The 17,651-nt window shown below is 38.5% G+C and overlaps 1 protein-coding gene across 4 annotated transcripts in view; it reads left to right on the top strand.

Moving 5' to 3' along the window:
* The window catches only part of APAF1 (apoptotic peptidase activating factor 1), a 91,615-nt gene that overhangs the window by 25,314 nt on the left and 48,650 nt on the right, over window positions 1–17,651 (top strand). For 3 of the 4 annotated variants that reach the window (XM_079937807.1, XM_079937806.1, XM_079937809.1), the window contains exons 8-15: window positions 699–937; window positions 1,692–1,859; window positions 3,100–3,231; window positions 6,951–7,064; window positions 7,750–7,934; window positions 11,941–12,067; window positions 13,326–13,451; window positions 15,394–15,525. In XM_079937807.1, the coding sequence (XP_079793933.1) occupies window positions 699–937; window positions 1,692–1,859; window positions 3,100–3,231; window positions 6,951–7,064; window positions 7,750–7,934; window positions 11,941–12,067; window positions 13,326–13,451; window positions 15,394–15,525 (1,223 nt within the window). The remainder of the gene's footprint in view (window positions 1–698; window positions 938–1,691; window positions 1,860–3,099; window positions 3,232–6,950; window positions 7,065–7,749; window positions 7,935–11,940; window positions 12,068–13,325; window positions 13,452–15,393; window positions 15,526–17,651) is intronic. The other variant, XM_079937808.1, reaches the window with a different exon arrangement.

The following is a 17,651-nucleotide window of genomic DNA, read 5'->3' as shown; positions in this document are numbered from 1 at the left end:
ACTTAAAAAGAAAAAATAGAAATTATCCATAATCTGATAATTATTAGCATCATGAGAGTATTTCTCCTAGTCTTTCAGGACATATAAAACCTTGAAAAAAATATTGAGATTATAATGGTATATATAATTTTCAATCTTACCCTTTTTAATAGCAAATCTTGAGCATTTTCCCATGTTATTAAATATCTTTTTTTTTTTTTTTTTTGCGGTACGCGGGCCTCTCACTGTTGTGGCCTCTCCCATTGCGGAGCACAGGCTCCGGACGTGCAGGCTCAGCAGCCATGGCTCACGGGCCTAGCTGCTCCGCGGCATGAGGGATCTTCCCGGACAAGGGCACGAACCTGTGTCCCCTGCATCGGCAGGCGGACTCTCAACCACTGCGCCACCAGGGAAGCCCTATTAAATATCTTTTGAAAATTTACCAGTGGCATAATATTGTGATATACTTTATTCAGTCATTTCCCTGTTATTGTTTAAGATTTTTCACTATTTTAAATACTGTAATGAATATCCTTAAGTGAAATATTTCTTATTTCTAATGACTTCTTTAGAATAAGTACCTGAAGTGAATGCAAGAGTTATAAATATTTTAAAGCTTTGGATAGCATGTGGCAGAAATTCTTTCTTGAGGATAAATTGATTCTTAGTGGTAATTTGGAAATGATACCGTAATAACACTGACTTTTTTTATTTTTTAGGTTCACCTCTTGTAGTGTCTTTAATTGGTGCACTTCTACGAGATTTTCCCAACCGCTGGGAGTACTACCTCAGACAACTTCAGAATAAGCAATTTAAGAAGATAAGGAAATCTTCATCTTATGATTATGAGGCTTTGGATGAAGCCATGTCTATAAGTGTTGAAATGCTCAGAGAAGACATCAAAGATTATTACACAGATCTTTCCATCCTTCAGAAAGATGTTAAGGTGCCTACGAAGGTAATAGAAGGACCAACAATCTTTATCATTGGGTATTGTGGCACATAACCTTTGGTTTACTCCTGAGGATATTGTTACAGAGGATATTGGGAGGATAAAACCTGTGTACCTGAGGGTGGTGGACTGGAGGGTGTAGAAATCCCACTGTTCTTAGTTTCCATCATGGGCTTTGGTGTTGAACTCAGATGAGTTACCTAGTTCTCAGTGGTTCTAGTGAACCTGGAGAAGCATATGACTTCTTTAGAACTCTTTTTCTTTTCTATCTTGATGAGTATTTGAGCTTCTTATGAAATGGAGATATTATTCAGGGCTTTAATACATGATGTTTTTAATACAATTAAAAAAATTATTTGTTTTATTTATTTTTGGCTGTGTTGGGTCTTCGTTGCTTTGCGTGGGCTTTGTCTAGTTGCGGTGAGTGGGGGCTACGCTTTGTTGCGGTGTGCGGGCTTCTCATTGTGGTGGCTTCTCTTGTTTTGGAGCACGGGCTCTAGGTGCGCAGGCTCAGTAGTTGTGGCTCGTGGGCTCTAGAGCGCAGGCTCAGTAGTTGTGGCGCATGGGCTTAGTTGCTCTGGGGCATGTGGGTTCTTCCCGGACCAGGGCTCGAACCTGTGTCCCCTGCATTGGCAGGCGGATTCTTAACCACTGTGCCACCAGGGAAGCCCTAACACATGATTTTTTGTCTGTTAACCTCCTGTGTGCAATCCTGGTCATTGTACATTGTGGCACATTAAATGTTTAAAATGATTCCTAGGTGTTGTGTATCCTCTGGGATATGGAAACTGAAGAAGTTGAAGACATACTGCAGGAGTTTGTTAATAAGTCTCTCTTGTTCTGTGATCGAAATGGAAAATCATTTCTTTATTATTTACATGATCTTCAAGTAGATTTCCTTACACAGAAGAATCACAGCCAGCTTCAGGTACTTGCATCTCTGTACGTTCTTTTTTTTTTCTTAACTTTTAATTTTGAAATGATTTTAGACTTATAGAAAAGTTGCAAAATAATACAGTTTCTATGCATATACTTTCATCTAGCTTCCCCCAATGTTAACATCTTACATAACTATAATACAGTTATGAGAGCCAGAAAATTAACATTGATAAAATACTGTTAACTAATACACAGACTTTATTTGAATTTTGCCAGCTTTCCCACTAATGTCCTTTTTTGTGGTTCAGATCCAATTCTGTATTCTATATTGCATAATATCATCGTATTTCCTTCGTTTCCTCAAATCTAGGAAAATTCCTTGATTTTCTTTCTTTCATGATCACTTTTGAAGAGTACTCACTAGTTATTTTGCACAGTGTCCCTTAGTTTGGTTTTTTTTTTTAATTAATTTATTTTTGGCTGTTTTGGGTCTTCATTGCTGCGCAGGGGCTTTCTCTAGTTGTGGAGAGGGGGGCTACTCTTTGTTGTGGTCCATGGGCTTCCCATTGCAGTGGCTTCTCTTGTTGTGGAGCACAGGCTCTAGGCACGTGAGTTTCAGTAGTTGTGGCCCGTGGGCTCTAGAGCTCAGGGTCAGTAGTTGTGGCGCATGGGCTTTGTTGCTCTGCAGCATGTGGGACCTTCCCAGACCAGGGCTTGAACCCATGTCCCCTGCATTGTCAGGCAGATTCTTTTATTTTTTATTATTATTATTTTTTGCGGTACGCGGGCCTCTCACTGTTGTGGCCTCTCCCGTTGTGGAGCACAGGCTCCGGACGCGCAGGCTCAGCAGGCATGGCTCACAGGCCCAGCTGCTCCGCGGCATGTGGGATCTTCCCGGACCGGGGCATGAACCCATGTCCCCTGCATCGGCAGGCAGACTCCCAACCACTGCGCCACCAGGGAAGCCCCTCTTAGTTTGGGTTTGTCTGATGTTTTCTCTTGACTAGAGTAAGGTTATATATTTTTGGCAATAACACCACAGAAGTGCTGTTGTGTCCTTCTCAGTGCATCATATCAGGGTGTTGACACATCTAATCAGTGATATTAACATTGATTACTTGGTTAAAGTTTCTCAACTGTAAAGTTACTGTTTTTTTCTTTTGTAGTTAATAAGTATCTTGTGGGGAGATTCTCTGTACATTCTTAAATAGCTTTGGAAGCTGGAGTTTCTGTGATGCTTAGGTTATGAAATTGTTTCTGTCCTCTGAAATGTTTCATTTGGGTTTCAGGATCTACACAAGAAACTAATCACTCAGTTCCAGAGACATTTCCGGCTACATTGTCTTTCACCGGATCAGGAGGACTGCATGTATTGGTACAATTTTCTGGCCTATCACATGGCTAGTGCTAAAATGCACAAAGTAAGATTACTCATTTAAAAAACTATTTTCTTTTATCTCACTTTTATTTTGTCCCATGTTTAGAATTTTCTTTTATTAGTAAAAATAGGGTTATAACCTGTGTAAGTAATTTTGTTACTGTTTTTACCTGCAGGTACCTTAGTAACTGCAGTAAATGAACCACCTAAAAATTCAGTCTCTTCATACCAGTAGCTATCCTTTGTGGACAATATGGATTTGTTTTTAAGTTCTGAGAGGAAATGGAGAGTGGGAAAGTATATTCATTCATTCAGCAAGTATTTATGGAGTGCCTGTTGTGTACTGATGGTGTTCTTCATTATGAAGGATATACCACAGGCACAAAGTCCCTGCTCTCATTGAGCTTACATTCTGGGGGGAGATTGACACGGGACAAATAAATTTATCATATGTTAGCGGGGTAGTAAGTGCTCAGAAGAAGAAAAAAGTGTGCAAGGAGAAAGGAAGTGATGATTTGGCATTGAGTCATCATGATTTGCTGATGGATTTGATGTACATTGTAAGAAAAAGAGAAGAGTCAAAGATGACTCCAAGCTTGTGCAGTTAAAGATTGGAGTTGCCATGAACTGAGTTTGGGATAGCTGTGGGTCAAACAAGTATTTTACCAGGAGTGAAGGGAAGGTTAGGAACTCATTTGGAATATATTAAGTCTGGTGTAGACATTAAGACATCTGACTGGATATATTTAGCATATAGTTGGATATATGAATCTGGATTTCTGGGGAAAACTATGGACTAAAGATAAAATTTGGGAATCATCAGCACATAGATATTTGAAGTTATGACTACCAATTAACTACTCACAATGTTAACATTTTAGAAAACCGTATATACTTTGAGAAAAGGGAACCCTCTTGCACCGCTGGTGGGAATGTAAATTGATACAGCCACTGTGGAGAACAGTATGGAGGTTCCTTAAAAAACTAAAAATAGAACTACCATATGACCCAGCAATCCCACTACTGGGCATACACCCTGAGAAAACCATAATTCAAAAAGAGTCATGTACCACAATGTTCATTGCAGTTCTATTTACAATAGCCAGGACATGGAAGCAACCTAAGTATCCATCAACAGATGAATGGATAAAGAAGATGTGGCACATATATACAATGGAATATTACTCAGCCATAAAAAGAAACAAAATTGAGTTATTTTTAGTGAGGTGGACAGACCTAGAGTCTGTCATACAGAGTGAAGTAAGTCAGAAAGAGAAAAACAAATACCATATACTAACACATATATATGGAATCTAAAAAAAAAAAAAGGTCATGAAGAACCTAGGGGCAAGATGGGAATAAAGATGCAGACCTACTAGAGAATGGACTTGAGGACATGGGGAGGGGGAAGGGTAAGCTGGGACAAAGTGAGAGAGTGGCATGGGCATATATATACTACCAAATGCAAAATAGATAGCTAGTGGGAAGCAGCCGCATAGCACAGGGAAATCAGCTCTGTGCTTTGTGACCACTTGGGTGGGATAGGGAGGGTGGGAGGGAGAGAGACGCAAGTGGGAAGAGATATGGGGATATATGCATATGTATAGCTGATTGACTTTGTTGTAAAGCAGAAATACACCATTGTAAAGCAATTATACTCCAATAAAGATGTTAAAAAAAAACCATATATACTTTGAATAATTTTTCAGTCTTATGTACTTTAATCTCTTGGTTACATACAGTTTACGTTTAATAATCTACATTGGAATGACAGTATTCCAATAAATATCTGTGCTCTGATTTACTTAGCTGAACTTTAATTGTTGAACACTTAGGTTGTTTTCATTTTTTTTTTTTTTTACTCTTATGATGCTGTAATGAAATTCTTGTTTGTCTTCACACCTGTATTATTTCCTTTGGAAATTTCTTGAAGTGGAATTATTGGGTCAATGCATCTTTTAAAAACTTTTGATATGTATGGTAGTGTGACAGGATTCAGTTCCTTTCATTTTTTTTAACCTTTTTTTTCCTGATTTTTAAAGATAATAGTTTACTTTCATTGGAAAAATTGAGGAAAAAACTAAGTGAAGAAAATGAAGATCACAACCATTGCTAATGCTTTTTTTTTTTTTTTTTTTTTGGTACGCGGGCCTCTCACTGTTGTGGCCTCTCCTGTCGTGGAGCACAGGCTCCGGACGTGCAGGCTCAGCGGCCATGGCTCACAGGCCCAGCCGCTCCGCGGCATGTGGGATCTTCTCAGACCAGGGCACAAACCCGTGTCCCCTGCATCGGCAGGCGGACTCTCAACCACTGCGCCACCAGGGAAGCCCGCTAATGCTTTTATGTGTAGTTTTCCAGATCATTTTGCTGCTCAGATACACACACCTGTTCTTTAAAACCAGAATGGGATCATGATAGAAATGTAGTCTTATATCTTATTTTTCCTACTTAATTGTAGTTCAGAGTTATCTTTCTATGTCAGTTTATATATAATAGATTGACATAATTTTTAAAGCTGCATACTATTTAATTGTATAGGTACATTATGATTGGTCAGTTGGTTGGTGGATGGTCAGATTGCTTAAGCACACTTGTCTGACTTATTTTTTTAGGGCACATAAGTGTAATTCTGGGTCAATGATGTGTACAGTTTGAATTTTAATACAGATTGCTAAACTGTCCTCTAGAAGGGTGCTCTGATTTACATCACTACCAGCAGTGTATGAGGGTGTTCATTTCCTCTGATTCTAGCTAACATTTTTATCATTCCTTTTAGTCTTTAGAAATCTGATGTTAAAAGATAGTAAATCTTCGTTGTTTCTCTTTGATTACTGGTGAGATTTTTGGCTATTTGTGCTTTTTGTTTTGTGAATTGGCTCTCATCCATTGATTGCCTTTGCCTGTTTTTCTATTGGAGTGTTTATCTGTTTCTTACTCTTTTATTAGAATTTTTATAAAAATATTAAGCCTTCATCTATCATACATTTGTAAATAAATTTTTTTCCTGGTTTATTTTTTGTCTTAAATTTTATTTATATTGTTTTTTACTATATTGAACACTTGAGTTTTTATGTAGTTAAATGCACCACTATTTTTCTTTTCGGTATTTTGCTTTGGGGTCATGTTTATAAAAATTTCCTTAACCCCAGGGTTACAAAAAGAGTAAATATCTGTATCTTCTAGTATTTTTTTTTAAATTAAATTAAATTTATTTATTTTATTTTTGGCTGCTTTTTTTTGGATCTTGAGGGCTTTCTCTAGTTGCGGCGAGCGGGGGCTACTCTTCGTTGTGGTGTGTGGACTTCGCATTGCGGTGGCTTCTCTTGTTGGGAGCACAGGCTCTAGGCGCGTGGGCTTCAGTAGTTGTGGCTCGCGGGCTTTAGAGCGCAGGTTCAGTAGTTGTGGCGCATGGGCTTAGTTGTTCTGCAGCATGTGGGATATTCCTGAACCAGGGCTCGAACCTGTGTCCCCTGCATTGGCAGGTGAATTCTTAACCATTGCGCCACCAGGGCAGCCCTCTTCTAGTATTTTTTGAAGTTTCTATTTTATATTTAAGTCTGAAAAATCCATCTGAAATTTATTTTGAATTAAGGTGTGAGGTCCATTTTTTGTTTCTTTGGAACTATTAATGATATGTTCCTTTTTGTCCTTAAATTCTAGGCATCTGCTAAGTTTCTCTCATTAGTGTTAGGATAATGATGGTAGATTTAAAATTCTTTGATCTCTTTAACAGTGCTTCTGATCTTTTTTTTTTATTTTAAGGAACTGTGTGCTTTAATGTTTTCCCTGGATTGGATTAAAGCAAAAACGGAGCTCGTAGGCCCTGCTCATCTGATTCATGAATTTGTGGAATACAGGCATATGTTGGATGAAAAGGTATATATTATTATGAAAAATAAGTCCTTAAAGGACATCTCATTTTGACATTTAATTCTAGGTTTAATAGTGAGGATGAACAAAATAGCAGAGGTGAAGAGTGATAATTTCCTTACTTAATCTTTGATTATTCTAATTATTTTGCTTCCTCTCCTGCTGTGGATAGGATTGAGGTTTGAAAGCTGGGGAAGTAAAGTGTTCAGTGTTTTTTTGTTTTTTTTTTTTGTTTTTTTGGTTTTTTTTTTTGCGTTACGCGAGCGTCTCACTGTTGTGGCCTCTCCCATTGCGGAGCACGGGCTCCGGACGCGCAGGCTCAGTGGCCATGGCTCACGGGCCCAGCCGCTCCGCGGCATGTGGGATCTTCCCGGACCGGGGCACGAACCCGTGTCCCCTGCATCGGCAGGCGGACTCTCAACCACTGCACCACCAGGGAAGCCCTTCAGTGTTTTTTTTAGGAAAGGGAATGTGTTAAGAAGGTAGCACTTAGATAATGAGATTTTTTTTTTTTACCCTATGTTTAAAAGTCCGAAGAGGATCACTATGTATTTGTTACCTAATGGTTGGCTATTTAATTTTAGCTCGTATAGAGAATATTTAAGCCTTTAAAGTGACAAAATCACAGAAACAAAAAAATGTCAGATTTGGGCTCTGGTTACATTTCTAAGAGATTTCATTTTGTTCATAGGATGGTACAGTCTGTGAGAATTTCCAGGAGTTTTTATCTTTAAATGGACATCTTCTTGGACGACAGCCATTTCCTAATATTGTACAACTGGGCCTCTGTGAACTGGAAACTTCAGAAGTTTATCAGCAAGCTAAGCTGAAGGCCAAGCAGGAGGTCGATAACGGAATGCTTTACTTGGAATGGATGTAAGTAGGTTAGGAGAGAAACCAAAGGGAACAGCACTAACTGTGTCATTATTTTTCAGGTAGTGAATAAGTTCACTCCAGGAAGACTTAACTACTTTGGATAGGGCTCAAACTTTTAATAAGCATTCTTACTTATTGAAAAGTTCTAGAGAAGTAACCATAGGAGAAATACATATTTTCAGAGTCCATAAAAATAGATGCTTGCCTATAAGATGACTTTTGACAAGTCATCCTAAATATTAATATAAATGCTTCACTTACTGTAATACAGTATAGTAGCAAAGAGCATTGTTTTTGAAGCTACAAACCTAGGTTTGAGACTCAGTTCTAAAACCTAAGAGTTTTGTGATTTTGAACAAGTTACAGGTTACTCTTCTCTCTCATACGTGAAATAGAGATAACAATCCTTTGAGGTAAGTGCTGTTTTTGTGAAGATTTAAATCAGATATTGGATATAAAGTGATGAGAACTTTGCCTTGCATATAGCCCATATTAAACTTCCACTGAATCCTGATTCTTCTAGCTCCTAAGAGGCCATTCAGTTGTGTTCTTATCTTATCAATTTGTAAAAGAAAGGGTAAGACTGCTATCTTTTTAATGCCTATTATATACTGTATGCTCACATACATTGTTCATTTTATCTTCAAAACAACCTTATAACGTAAATATTATTTGCCCTACTTTACAATTGAGAAAATTGAGGCACAGAGAGGTTGAGACTTGACTGAGCTCATGTGGCTTGCTGAATGTGATTTAAACTGTGGGTCTGGCTTTATTTTCATGCTCCTTTTGATAAGTATGAATGGTCGTCTTTTCACATGTATAATTTATATCTAAATTGACCTCCTGGTTGATATCGTCTGTGATCTATATAGCCCTGGACCTTCTTTCCAAATAATTCAGGTTGCCATAGGTGGTTTCCCTAATTCAGTTTAGTTCAATAAATATTTGAGTTTCTCTACTGTGCTAAAGCACTGTTACTAGGTGCTAAGGCTCTCCCCAAGGAGCTTACAATCTACTAGTGAAGAAAGAAGTTTAAACAGATAATTATAATGTGATAAATGCAACAGAAGTAATGTATAAAATAGAGGTAAAACTGAGAAGTGGGTAATTTAGCTTGGATGGATGAGGGATTCTGGTAAGGTTCCGTAAAGGAGAGAGTTAAAAAAATTTTTTTTTAATTAAAAATTAAATTAAAAAAAATTAAATTTTATTTTATTTTACTTTTTGGCCACACCATGCAACCTGTGGGATCTTAGTTCCCTGACCAAGCATTGAACCCGGGCCCACGGCAGTGAAAGTGCCAAGTCCTAAACACTGGACCACCAGGGAATTCCTCAAAAAATTAAATTATAATTTTTCATTGATTTTATTTTTGTTTTAACGCAATCCATGTTCCTGATTTTTTTTTTTTTTAAATCAGTGTTAGAGGGATGTAAAATGAAAAGTCAGAGACTCTTCATGTTCCCCTACCTTCTCACTTCCCAGAGTTCACCATTCTTTAACATTTTTTTGGGAAGAGGTTTCACTCTCCCTGGAAGCAGCCACCTAATTAATTGAGATCTGTCTGTATTCTAGAATACTTGTTTGCTCAATATCATAGCATTGTGTCATTTTACGGCGGTTTTCTGTTTACTTGTTTTTTTCCATAATTTCTATCCATTCTATAGTATAGAACATTTGGAGGTTAAAATAACAGACTCTGGCTCTAGACCGCTTGGGCTTGAATCCCAGCTCTGCTATTTTTTAGTTGTGTATCATTAGGAGAAAGTTATTCAACTTATCTTGCCTAGTGGTACTATGCATAGCATTGTTGTGAGGATTAAATGAGTGTGTGTGTATACACAAACATACATACCTACATAGGTTGCTTAGAACAGTACCTAGATCATAGAAAGTGCTCAATGAATGTTAGTTGTTGTTTTTAAGAATAAATAGCATTTCGGGAATTCCCTGGTGGTCCAGTGGTTAGGATTCTGTGCTTTCACTGCCGAGGGCCTGGGTTCTATCCCTGTTTGGGGAACTAAGATCCTGCAAGGCACGTGGTGTGGCCAAAAAAGATTAAAAAAGAAAAGGATAGGGCTTCCTTGGTGCAGTGGTTAAGGATCTGCCTGCCAATGCAGGGGACACGGGTTCTAGTCCTGGTCTGGGAAGATTCCACATGCTGCGGAGCGACTAAGCCTGTGCGCCACAGCACCGAGCCTGTGCTCTAGAGTCCGTGAGCCACAACTGCTGAAACCCGCGTGCCCCAACTACTGAAGCCCGTGCATCTAGAGCCTGTGTGCCACAACAAGAGAAGCCACCGCGATGAGAAGCCTGCGCACCACAACGAAGAGTAGCCCCCTGCTCGCCGCAACTAGAGAAAGCCCGCACGCAGCAACGAAGACCCAATGCAGCCAAAAATAAAATAAAAATAGATAAAAATAAATAAATTTATTTAAAAAAAAGAAAAGGATAAATAGCATTTAGCATTTTGCCTGGTCCATGTAGTTGATATTCAAGAGAAATTTGTAGAAGATCGACTGAATTCATGTTTTAGTTAGTGACTAAAATAGAATTGTGATACTTGGTCTGATAATCAGATGGGCATTGGTTTAGTTCTTGTTCTCTTTTGAACTTTGAGTTTGTTATTTTTACTTTTTCTTGCTGTTTTTTTTTTTCCGCTTCATCAACTGCATTTCAACCTGTGATGTTCTCTCATAGGATGGTTAGTCATTAATAGCTGTATCTTTTTAACTGGGTTTGACCAGGTCATATTCAAAGAATGCTTTATTTTTCAGTACTAGAAAGCTTTTTTTTTTCTTCTGTAGAAAGTTTAGGTTGATATAAACGTAATTTGATTTCATCTTTCAAAGAAATCATTCATGCATTCGTTTGTTATTTATCTAATACTTTTTGGCCACATGCCCATCATTGTGACAGGTCACTTTCCGAGCTTTGAGGAATTGAGTAGATAGATCGGGGGACATATTTTCTTAATCTGATTCTCTAAACTTTGCCAGTAGCTTACCTGTTTATCCTCCAGATTCTCATCACTCTAGTTTCTACAGTTGTTTGTTTTATCAATTCTAGTGAAGTTTAATACTTTCTAGGCAAGGTTTAAGTCTGATCTGCCTTTGTGTTCCCTTTCTTCATTTGGTCTGTTTTGTGTGTGATACCTGTTCAGAGCAGGTATCATTACTCACATTTTACATATGAGGAAAAGGAAACTTACTAGGTTAAGTAATTTGCATAAGTTTACACACCTAATAAGTAGTAGAAGCAGGGTTGCCCTTTAGGTTTATCTGACGCCTAACCTTTTCCTCTTAAGATAAGCATGATACCACTTAACATATTTACTCACAGTGACTGGGGTGTATGTATGTGGAATTCTGACACTGTTCTAATACTTTCCCCATTTTAAGTATACATCACATTCCTTTATCCTTTTGCCTTTGTGAAATAATATCTTTACTAGTGCAATACTTAGTATTTAGTAGATTAAGATACAAAGAAAATGACATTACTTTTTTTCTCTATATCTGAATAATTGTAGTTAGAGAAGAATGGTTTTAAAGTGCACATCATAATGGTGGGTGTAGTGTCATACTTTAGTTAGAAAATGAGCTTCATTTTGCTATAGCTCTTTCCTTTTGAAAAAGATGGAGATTTTTTTGAGGCTATCCTCTTATAATGTTTTCTCTGCACATGTTGTTATTAATGTAATAGAGGATAATAAAAACTGACATGTATTTGATTAACTAGATTTCTTCCAACTCAGTGATATTTGTAGTACGTGACAGGTTGCTTGATATAGCGTAGCATTTATCTTAAAATGCTGCTTTTGTTATATTATGCTTTTTTTCCTCAGGTGATGTGTGCTGTCATTTACATATTGGTAATTTAATTTTAAGAGTTTTGTGTTTTTGGAACATAACTATGTTAAAAGACAGTTTATTACTGAAAGAAAATAATTACTTTTACTCTTGTTTATTGGATTTCTGTTCATTTTTTCCCTTATATTTAGAAACAAAGAAAACATCAAGAATCTCTCCCGCTTGGTCGTCCGCCCCCATACAGATGCTGTGTACCATGCTTGCTTTTCTGAGGATGGTCAAAGAATAGCTTCTTGTGGAGCTGATAAAAACTTGCAGGTAAACCTCTCTCTTGAGAAAAATTCAAAGAGTCATGCACCTAATACTGTGCATATTAGAATATATTTAAATTCTAAAATTCAAGAAAATTGCACATTAGGAATAGAGAAATGTTCAGATCTCTTGAACATTTTATGAAAGCTTTCTCTATAGATTTAAAAGATATGGTGGTGTATTTTCATAATTCTAAACTTGCCAAGTGACATAGAAGTGCCTTTTACCCTAGCAGTCAGTTCTTGTCATCCATGTGACAGCTAAGGGTAATGAGGAACTGATAACTGTTAAAAGACATAAGGACTTCATAGCACAGTGAACAGGATTCTGATTAAAAAACAGTGACTGTGGGGCTTCCCTGGTGGCGCAGTGGTTGAGATTCCTTCTGCCGATGCAGGGGACACGGGTTCGTGCCCCAGTCCGGGAAGATCCCACATGCCGTGGAGCGGCTGTGCCCGTGAGCCATGGCCGCTGAGCCTGCGCGTCCGGAGCCTGTTGCTCCGCAACAGGAGAGGCCACAACAGTGAGAGGCCCGCGTACTGCAAAAAAAAACCAAAAAACAAAACAGTGACTGTGTAAAATACCTATTTTATCATAGGCTCGGGCATAGATTTCTGACTGCAAATAGGAATTGGACTAGATTATTTCCTTAGGCGCTTGAAGGAATTTTAATTTCTCATTTGTTTTCAGAAAACATGAATGAGTGCTTTTCTTTAAATTGGTACTCAACCTTTTGATTTTGAAGGAAACAAAAACTAGTTAAAACATTTAAATTTAAGATTGCAAGATTATGTTTGTAAGCCTTATTTCTATATGTGTACTTTATTACTACTTTTATTAATTTTGGCTTTTGAGCGCAGAAAGCATATTGAATGAAGTGTTTTCTACTGATTGTTAAGAATTTGCGAAACTGAAGCTACTGTGAGCTCTATTGATTGATTGCTGCACTATGCGGCAGGCGGGATCTTACTTCTCTGACCAGAGATCGATCCTGGGCCCCCTGCAGTGGGAGCGTGGAGTCTTAACCACTGGACCACCAGGGAAGTTCCTTTTTTCTTTTTTTTTGGGGGGGTGCAGGATGATTTTCTTTTTATGTTAAGGCATACGAATTCTGACAGAAATTCTCATTTTTGCAGTGATATTGCCAAGGTTCATTTCTGTTGCAAAATAACAGTGATAAAGATCTTTTAAAGAAATATTTTTATTGAATGACGGCCCATGGTTAAATAGGTATAGTAAAAAGATTTTATTGTTGCTTATATAGGTTTTCAAAGCTGAAACAGGAGAGAAACTTCTAGAAATCAAGGCTCATGAGGATGAAGTGCTTTGCTGTGCATTCTCTGCAGATGACAGATTTATAGCAACCTGCTCAGTGGATAAAAAAGTGAAGGTAGGGAAATATTTTCCTCTTGAGTTGTAATCACCACAGAATTTATTTTCTTTTTCTGTAATAGAGGGACTAGAGTAAGTAGAGTTAAAGGACTCTTGCCTATTGATCTGCTAACTTGAGGCAAACCAGTTTTATCCATTGTAAATTAATTCTGTCTAAAACTTTTTATTTTTAAGCACAAGCAAAAATGCCTAGGTTGATTAGCCTAGGAAACACAGCTGATATTTATATTTATCAGGCAGCTGGGAAACACAATTTCAGATTAATGAATTTGCCTGACACTTATTGACAGGTCTGTGGGTTAAATATCAGTTGAAATCTCTAAGTGTACTGTGGTCGGAAGTGTTGCTGCACAAAATTATTGTCTGAGATCGATTCCTGTTGTAAAATATATAATTTGTGAAATGCAACCCAGATTTTTTTTTACCTTTATGAGCTGGCTTACATTCAATGCAAAACTAGATGAATAAACATACTAACAATCAGGTTACTAGTCTACAAAGTAAACAGAGAAGAGAAAACTCACAGGGTAATTCTTATCTTTGTTAATTATTCTTTTTTTTGTTTCTTGTCCCTAAATTTGGCTTTTAGCCAGAGTATTTTTATGGAATTTAAGAGAAAGTGAAGTCTAGGGGAATATTTTATTTGATAAATGGAGGGGAGACCTCATTTTGGGCTTTTTTCAAAGGGGGTGTGGAATGCTGAATCTGTTTAGGTGGGGTGGGCCTTAGTGGACCTGGGAGCAAGAAAGTTGGCTTGAGAGTTTTTGTGGAGTTTGCATCTACTTGAAGAGGACCCCGGAGTGTCCAGACTAAATTGAGACTTTGGAAAAATCTTCTTGATAGATTGGACTCTCTACGTGGCTTTACAACCAACCAGTTAATTCACTCTATAACCTCTGTTCTGAGTCAGACTTGGAGCTGGCCATTCTGTGGTCCAGAGTCAGAGCTATGTGGCTCAAGTTTCTATTTGTAAGAAATTTAAAGCAAGAGGCAGAAATACTTATTACAGAACTTTAAAATAAAATAAACTCTTTGGATCTCTGGAGAGTGCTTTGATAAGATAAAAGAAAATGCTATGGGAGGGACATTAGTATCTCTAAAAGTCCAAAAGCCCAGTGAAAATTCATTAGGTAATTTATTTCTTTTGTTTGTGTGATGAAACAGACTACTTACATAGTAACTAGGAAAATGATTACTTTTTACTGAGAACACTGCATGAGGCTTTATACTACACACTTTCTTATATTACATTATCAATTTCTCACTACAATTGCAAAGTAAGTGTTGATCCCATTTTAGAGATGAGGAAACAGGTTCAGAGATGAAGTCATTTGCCCAGGCTCATATTAACTAATGCCTGATGGCACCAGGGTTGAAAGCTAGGTTTCCCTCAGAATCTAAAGTCTTTATTTTTTTTCACTGAGCCATTTGCCTTTACTTATTTATTAGTACCTTGAAGTCAGCAGAACACTTACCAAATTCTTTGTCATTTGACACCATGCATTGTGTAAGATGGGTACAGGTATCCCCATTTTACAAAGGGGGGAACTGAAATGCAGGTAAATTAAGGACTTGACTAGGGACACACAACTTATAAGTGGTAGAGCCAGGTCTTAGATTGGCTCTGATTAATTTTTCTGATCTGAAGTCCATTATTCCGTCCCTTTTATAGCACTTTTCTGCCTGCTGTCAAGTCATATGAACATGTGAAATCTTACCCTTGAAAAATGTAATGTTTTACATTACTTGCAGGTAGACTTGCAGGTAATTAAAAAAAATAACATTCTGGCAAAATGCTGACATAATTTAGGGAAGGGAGAGGTATTCATTAGTATCATGTCTGGGAAAATCTTCAAAACAGCTCACATTTGCTTTGCCTCTCTGTTTTCTCTTTGAAAATAAGGGGTACTTGTAAATTTTATTTTCTCTATTCTCTTTAGGTTTGGAATTCTGTGTCTGGGGAACTAGTACATACCTATGACGAGCACTCAGAGCAAGTCAATTGCTGCCACTTCACCAACAATAGTAATCACCTGCTCTTAGCCACTGGTTCAAATGACTGCTTCCTCAAAGTAAGTGTGGATAATGAGAATTATGTAGATAAATTTGATAGATACATCACAACATCTCCTTTTTTTTCATATATTGTATTAATCAGGGATCTTTTGGTTGCAGGGGTAGAAACTTTCATATTAGCTTAAGCAACAACAACAACAAATCTATTATTGGCTCTTGTAACTGAAAAGTCTAGAAGGAGTGTGACTTCAGGCATAGCTGATTCCAGATGCCTAAAATACGTTCTCAGGCTCTAACCCCCCCCCTCCATCTCTAAACTCTGTTTCCCTTTTTGTTGATTCAGGCATACTCTTTCTGTGTAGCAGATTTGGCTATCCTTAGCTCCAGGCTTACATGGATATTACAGCTCATAATCACAGAAGAAGGGAAACTCGCTCTTTCCCAGGTCCCATAGTTTTCCCATAGAGAAAACTCTAGTTGACATGGTTTGGGTTACATGCGCATTTCAGAATAACCCTAGCGGTCAGTAGGATGGAATCCTTCAATTGGCCAGGGGTCACAGGTTTTAGCCATGTAGAAATGGGACAAATAGGTGAGGTCAGCTCCACTTGAATTATGACTGGGGCTTGATTCAAGATTCGAAAGAGAGGGTCTGTTATCAGAAAGAGGAGGGAAAAAATGTACTGATAGGAAAAGAAAAAAATTTAAACCAAACTAAAACCAGAAATAGATATTCGTTCCACATATGTTTGATAATTTTTTTAAGATAAATTTATTTATTTTATTTATTTATTTTTGGCTGTGTTGGGTTTTCGTTGCTGCATGTGGGGGCTACTCTTCATTGCAGTGTGTGGGCTTCTCATTGTGGTGGCTTCTCTTGTTGCGGAGCACGGGCTCTAGGCGTACGGGCTTCAGTAGTTGTGGCACGCAGGCTCAGTAGTTGTGGCTCGTGGGCTCTAGAGTGCAAGCTCAGTAGTTGTGGCACACAGGCTTAGTTGCTTCGCGGCATGTGGGATCTTCCCGGACCAGGGCTTGAACCTGTGCCCCCTGCATTGGCAGGCGGATTCTTAACCACTGTACCACCAGGGAAACCTGGTCAACAGTTTTGAATAAGGACAAGTTTTACTTTAAGACCGGTCATTCCACACTTGCATTTCCATGAGGACTATTAGGACTTACTTCTTGTGCTTTTTTTTTTTTAAAAAAATCTGATTTTATTGTATTCTTTCAAGTCCTGGATCCTATGTCCTATGCAAGGGTTCTATTCTCTTATTTTTATAAACTTTAAGTTCTTGTTTTTAAAAAAAAAATTTATTTCTTTGGCTGCGTTGGGTCTTTGTTGCTGTGCATGGGCTTTCTCCAGTTGCGGTGAGCAGGGGCTACTCTTCATTGAGGTGTGCGGACTTCTCATTGCGGTGGCTTCTCTTGTTGCAGAGCACGGGCTCTAGGGTGCGTGGGCTTCAGTATTTGTGGCTCGTGGGCTCTAGAGTGCAGGCTCAGTAGTTGTGGTGTACAGGTTTATTTGCTTCGCGGCATGTGGGATCTTCTAGGACCAGGGCTTGAACCCGTGTCCCCAACATTGGCAGATGGATTTTTAACTACTGTGCCACCAGGGAAGTCGCACTTCTTGTGCTTTTTTTTTTTTAAATTTTGGCTGCGTTGGGTCTTTGTTGCTGTGCACGGGCTTTATCTAGTTGCAGAGGGCGGGTCTGCTTTTTGGTGCATGTGCGGGCTTCTCATTGCGGTGGCTTCTCTCCTTGCGGAGCACAGGCTCTAGGCGTGTGGGCTTCAGTAGTTGCGGCGCATGGGCTCGATAGTTGTGGCTTGCGGGCTCTAGAGCCCAGGCTCAGTAGTTGTGGCGCACAGGCTTAGTTGCTGTGTGGCATGTGGGATCTTCCTGGACCAGGGCTTGAACCCGTGTCCCCTGCATTGGCAGGCGGATTCTTAACTACTGCGCCTCCAGGGAAGCCCTTCTTGTGCTTTTTGAACTGAGAGAAGCCAATGAAAAGATGTAAATTTGATGCTGCTCGCATGTAATTTGCATTATCTGCAGAATGGGGTTTATCTGGGACTGGGATAAAAGAAGCTAGGGATGGAGTTGGACATAAAGAACAGGACTTAACTCACTGATCATTTCCAAAGGATTTTTATTAAGATTAATTTTGGGAGGTAAATGATTTCT

The sequence above is a fragment of the Stenella coeruleoalba genome (genome assembly GCF_951394435.1).
Source record: "Stenella coeruleoalba genome assembly, chromosome: 11".
NCBI lineage: Eukaryota > Metazoa > Chordata > Mammalia > Artiodactyla > Delphinidae > Stenella > Stenella coeruleoalba.
Note: the sequence above shows the minus strand (reverse complement) of the source record. Positions and strands in the feature narration are given on the sequence as shown.